This window comes from Pleurodeles waltl, chromosome 12 (genome assembly GCF_031143425.1).
Source record: "Pleurodeles waltl isolate 20211129_DDA chromosome 12, aPleWal1.hap1.20221129, whole genome shotgun sequence".
NCBI classification, from domain to species: domain Eukaryota; kingdom Metazoa; phylum Chordata; class Amphibia; order Caudata; family Salamandridae; genus Pleurodeles; species Pleurodeles waltl.
The window spans coordinates 65,764,141-65,770,140 of NC_090451.1; the positions used below are offsets into that span (position 1 = coordinate 65,764,141).

Consider the following 6,000-nt stretch of genomic DNA (forward strand, 5'->3'; position numbering starts at 1 on the left):
ATACCCGAGTCACTCACGTTGCCAAGCATAAGAGCAAAGTTCTTCAAAACCCAGTAAAGGTTAACGAGGCTTTCCCCTTTCACCTGATTTTACTCCATAGCCAGTGATAAGGCACTTGCATCGGCCTTTCCACCAGAGCACAGTTTAGGTGCAGGTGGCTGGCTGATGCTCAGCTTCTGGCTCCTGCGACAGCTCTGGCTGCTCTCTTGCCGGATTGACAGTGTCTGGACATTTATTGATGCATGGCTCAGTCGGATGTCCTAGTGGACACCTGCAGTACCTACCCTTAGGTCAGAGGCCACTGTAAAAGGTTAGAGGAACCGTCTTCATATCCAAGATGTCCAACATCGGATAAGCCATAGCCAGACTCGGGCTCAACCTCCCAGCACGTGCACACATCTATAAGACCTCCACTGGCTCCTTGTTCACCAACGAGCACTCTTGAATCTCCCCATATGTATATACAAAGCCCTTCACAACTTAGGCCCCACTTACCTGAACAACCTGCTTCAAATTCCACGCCGTGACCAGAAACCTCCACTCTGCCAGCCTCTTCCTCGCCTACATCCCCCTCATCAGAAGAATCCGAGCCAACTGGTGCTTTTTCTCGTGCTTGGTTCCAAAAGCCTGGAACCACCTCCCCTGCACATCAGAGCCTCCAACTCAGTTCTTGACTTGTGCAAGCAACTGAAAAACGAACTATTCCAATCAGTCCCAAGCTGGATCACCCATCCTCCTTCAGACCCCAGAATACTCTCCCTGGTGATAAGCGTACCACACAACACATCCTCCTCACAATCTCTGCCACTCAACCCAAGTTTGGCAGAATTGATGTGTAGACCATGTGCACGTAAGGTGTAATGCGGCTGAAATTCCGGTTATGAAAAATTGTCTCTTTTGTCCATAGCCTAAATCATGTGCTGTAGAACAGTGGTTCCCACCCTGTGGTCCCGAGATCCCTAGGGGGGTCTGCAAAGCCGCCTCAGGCGGTCCGTGACTGCTTAGAAAATTAACTCATATTAACTTATTTATAAAGTGTAATTTAATAAAGTGTCTACAACCATTTTAAAATGTACTCTAAATATCAAGGAATTAGAAATTATAGGCTAAAAATTAAATTGGTATCCTCAGATTGATTAGTGGGAGCAGTACAGGTGCTTCAAACAGAATATAGTATGGACGATGTGTGGCTTCAGTTGAATTTAGAAAAGCTCCAATCTTCCTATTCTTCGTTTTTTTTGTTTTTTTTTTGTTTTGTTTTTTGTGCAAATTAAATGTATTGTTTGTGTTCCATGGCAAGTTTTTCTGTATTTTTTGTGTATTGTTTTGTGGTTCAAATCATCAACCATGCTTAGACTGGCGTCCCTGCCTTCCAGTAATGACTGTGGGGGTGGCCATGGAGTCCAGCAATTATTCAGTGGGAGTCCCTGGGTTCCAATAAAGATTCAGTGGGTTCCACAGAAGTCAAAGCTGGGTACCACTGCTCTAAAAAGCTGTAAACTCTAGGCACTCTGGAAGACTGCTCCCTCCTCCGTCAGGACTAGCTCCTCTCGAGGACTGCATCTTTCACTTTCAAAATTCGGAGAGATGCGTGTCTAAATCATATTTTGCCCTATGTTTTTTTCGACATCTGCATGAATTGTTAGGGGAGGAGGTCCATCACAATTTAAACGCAAGGCTTAGCTCGCCCTTTACTTGATGGAAGCAGGACTGTGCGTTCTGCAGATCCGGATTTCATCACCTTCAGGATGCTGTCTAGCTGACCGAGCCACTGCTTGAATGGGCGCTCGCATCTCCCATTTGTGTGTTTCTTTTTTTTTTTTTTTTTTTTTTTTAACATTTTTTTAAATTACTGTTAGTATCAGAACTTCATACAGGTAAATCTGTAATACAATCAAATTACAAATGAACTGTTAAGTATAACTGTATTTTTGTCGCTTGTTTTTTCTGTGTAACAAGACTTTCCCTACTCCTCGCTGAGGTAGAGGAGCAAGAAAGACTAGATAGTCTAGGCGTGCTTCCCAGTGTTGGTGTCAGACACAGTGTAGGTTGCAGCGAACTGCTCCATTGTAAGATGATGTGCACTTTATGTTGATTCGTAATGAGTTAGTCAAGACATGCCAGTGGTCGGAGCCCACAACGTAAAATCTGGATAATACAACCTACCATTTAAAGCCACACCTATGATGGTATTTCTTTGGAGCACAGTGACATCAGTAGTAGAAAATCTGCAAAACTGTTCTATTGGGATGGCTTCCGAAACTTTGAAGAAGGAATGCTGTTTGATTTCATGGAATGCTTTGGCTGTTCCTGGTGGCTTTGAAGTTCTGTGGTTTTGACTAGCAGCAGAGCAGTTGCTGGTAGTTTTATCCTGAAGCAGTATGATCGGAGTCTGGTGTGCTTTGGGTGCTTGGGAGTAACCAGAGTTGTAACCATAGAGCTCGTTCAGACAGTTCAGTGGTCATATTCGTTCTTTCGGATGTGTTTTTTAAATTGCCTGTTTTCCTTACAGACTCATACTTTCATCAAGCGGTCTGAGGTAGAAGAGGTGGACTTCGCAGGCTGGCTGTGTAAGACACTTGGCATCAACCACCCCAGCACCCCAACCCGTACTGCTGTGTGAGGAAGGGAGAGTCTGCCGGTGCACACCCGTCCATCCATCCGTCAGCCTGCCTGCCTGCCTGCACTCTTCCCTGTCAGAAGAACCCTCCTGCCCCTTTCTCCTCTGCGGCACATGTGGATGGAGTCGAGGAGGAGGGAAGGAAGAAGCAGAGAGACATTGGCTTGCTCTTCATTTTAATAATACACGTCTGTCTGCCTGCGTCCTGGACACTTGGGAAGGGGTTGGGAGAGGAACACGCGTGTGGCACTGTTGCTGCTTGGCTCACTCAGTTGTGTCCTTGTGGCACTGGATATCACACGCCGAATCCTCTTGTCTCTGCTTGTTTGTTCTGCTGCTATCTGAAAATGAGGATGTTACGCGACAGCTGCTACGGAGTCTGCTAGCTAATTTCCATTCAACACTTATTGGGAGCCCCAGTAGGCTGGTGGCAACAGTTGTGAAATGCAGGCTTGTAAATTGGCTCGTATATCCTATTCTTGAGCACAGGTCTTAACTGTGACTGAGTGGTTTAAGCCGTAAAATATTTATGCTGTGAAATGATAGCTATTTTAGAATTTCCATTTTCGAGTTGATGGGAGGAGTAGAGCAGTTATGTAGAACCTGAAGACAAATTTTCTGGAATTAATTGACCTCGGAATCTTGACATAAACTGCAGCTCTGTAGATGGAGGATTCAGGCTGCTGCTGAACTCTGACCACCGGCCGGTTCAGCGCTTCAGCTGGACTGGATGAGACGATGATCCGTTTTATCTTCACCTCCCCAGCCCAAGAGTGGGACTGGTGTCCAAACCTTAACGTTCTACCTGATGGAAAATCCCAGCATCCTCTCTTGCAATAAGCTGCATTTCAGTCTGGCCTCGAGGCGCTTCTCACATATTTGCTCAGCATGTCTTCATTAATGTAAAAACTGCGCATGTCCTTAGGCCTCGAGGAAGAAAGCATGGACACTTCATATTGACATGCCAGAGCACCCTGAATCTTTGTGCTGTGGAGGGCTGGTTACACCAGACTTTATTTCCCCCCTAGGTTCTGGTCAGGAGGAAAAACAGCTGCACAGTAAATTGCAGCAAGTTCTCTGCCTTAAATATAATTGGGAAGAAATAGATCTGAATTGTTTCTAGTTCCAGCTAGCCAGTAGTAGCCAGCATAATAATCTCCGGATATGGCTTCAAGTGACTGTAATGGTTGTAGGGGGATGATTTTAAGCCTGCTGCCTACACACACTCTTGGATAAGATGTTGCGCTTGCAAGGAGCACTACCATGGTCTGTCTGTGCCTGCATGCGAAGAGAAGGTACCCTCCAAACCCAATTACAAGACCAGTTTTCAGCTATCAAGGTACAGATGCACACCCCTTTCAAGCAAGTAGCACGACATTAGGCTCCGCCTTCCTATGCACTTGTGAACCTTCTCTTGCTGCTCCAGTCTCTCTTCCCAGCATGGCTGCTAGTAATCTTCAGCACATCATCAAAAAGTCTATTTATTTGCATATAATCTTATCTAAGGACATGTTTTTTAAAATATATATATAAAAATATATATATATAGTTTGAATAATGCGGCCACTGTAGCGGTCACTGGTTTCTTGTGATGATGGGACCTGTGGGTATAGTTAATATAAACATTTGGCAATACAGAGCAGGGAATTTTGGGTTTCTTTTACTTTTGATGTGTGTGCTGGGCTTGTGTGCCTGATCTCGGCTCGCGCTCTTCCATCTAGAGCACAAGGATATTCGCTGGAGTGGTTGGGAGGATAAAACTGCTTTGCTGGGTTGCGCCCCTGCCCTTCACCACACTGTACGACGGTTCTGGCCAAGCCCTACTGAGCCTCTTACTTTGGGCAGGCCAAATGTAAATGTTTTCCTGTAGGAGGGGCTTCCCTCTTGAGTGCATTTCATGCTGAGGGTGGTGCAGATGCTGCTTGGTGTTTAAAGGAAAGAAATAAAAAGTATGGAAAACGTATTTCCATTGTATTGTATTTTTCTTTCTCTTGCCTAGGCCGGGCATCAGCGATGGTCCATTATTCTGCCCCAGACATGCTTTCAGGTTTATTAAAAGGCTTCCCTGGTGATGGTTTTTGGATTTATCCCACTACTTGCAGTTTCGTCATCTGTTAAGTATCTCCTTTTCTACAGCTCTACTGCGCTGTTGGGGCAACTGCTCCACCTCTATGATGGAAATGATGCTGTGGTGACATCACTGGAGCCATTTAGCACCCATCCTGGGCCACTGACATCTCTTCTCTTTTTCTGCATCCTCCGACGTAGATCCACAGCTCCTCTTGATCTAGAATAACAGATTTTTTTTTTTTCCACAGACTTTCTTTAAACAAATGTTTTCAGTGCTTTGGAAGGGAAAAAGTCACCCCCTGGGAAGTCCGGCTTGAAACTCCATCTCAGGACTGCCTGTGGTACTTTGGATTAGTTGTATGACAAATGCAGCCTCATACACCCCAAAGCCATCCAAGAACGCAAAGCCAAACTCTTCATGACCAGTGCCACCTTCATGTATCTGGGGTCGATTTGGTTTGCTTTCAAGATCGAGATCCCCTTTGAAGTAGCACTTCTCTCCTTCAACCATGTCCCCCAAGAAGACTCACAGGAAGAGAAGGAAGTGCAGCAATGACTCTCCTTCTGGTTGTAGAGTCCTCAACTTGGACCAGTGTAGAGTCCTTCTCGGTCTTGGATCTTGCACACTTGGCCCAAGGAGCCCGCTCTGGTGGTGCCGCCCACTCCACTGCTTTTTGTTGTGCCAACTCCAGCTCTTACGCCTTCATACCCAGAATTCCCATCGTAGGAGGTAGATGGCACTCAATTCCTTAAAGCCATGATTGCTGTTTTCAGGGGGGCTTGGGTCCCCTCTGATGTGCCACTGGGCTCCATGGGTTCTTGTAGGACCTTCTAATAAGCTCATCCCCGATTTCCCCCATCAGTCCCTTCAGTCAGACAAACATCTTCGGATTCTGCTGTGGGAGATGCAGGAGACTGCAAAAAAGCTGTCGGGTTGGTGTAAGAGAAGGAACTTGATCTCTTAGTTCTTACTGGTTCCCAAGATGGACAAAGGTCTTCAATTCTACGCTTCAGTCTCTTGAACGTTTAGCTTGACAAGAAAATGTTCATGTTACCTCTAGGTCAGGTTATTCTGTCACTGGAAACAAGAGGATGGATGATGTCCCTCGATGTGCAGGATGCATACTTCGTATACTGATCCTGGTCATCCTATTTAGTCTAACATCAGCACCTCAGCCTTTCACAAAGGCGATGGTGGTAGCTGTGCCCCATTTCGGAAGGTGTGGGTTTTCTGCAGGGGCTTAATGATACGTGAAGCGCCGAAGCCCCCCTTTGCAAAGTACCTGCAGGGGTCCCCCTGGACTCAGAAG

The 6,000-nt window shown here is 46.1% G+C and overlaps 1 protein-coding gene across 1 annotated transcript in view; it reads left to right on the forward strand.

Moving 5' to 3' along the window:
- MAP2K2 (mitogen-activated protein kinase kinase 2) overlaps positions 1-4,583 on the forward strand; it is a 75,985-nt gene extending 71,402 nt beyond the window's left edge. Inside the window, exon 11 of the mRNA XM_069216202.1 lies at positions 2,513-4,583. Coding sequence (XP_069072303.1) covers positions 2,513-2,623 — 111 coding nt within the window. The 3' untranslated portion in view covers positions 2,624-4,583. The remainder of the gene's footprint in view (positions 1-2,512) is intronic.
- Positions 4,584-6,000: the final 1,417 nt, after the last annotated feature.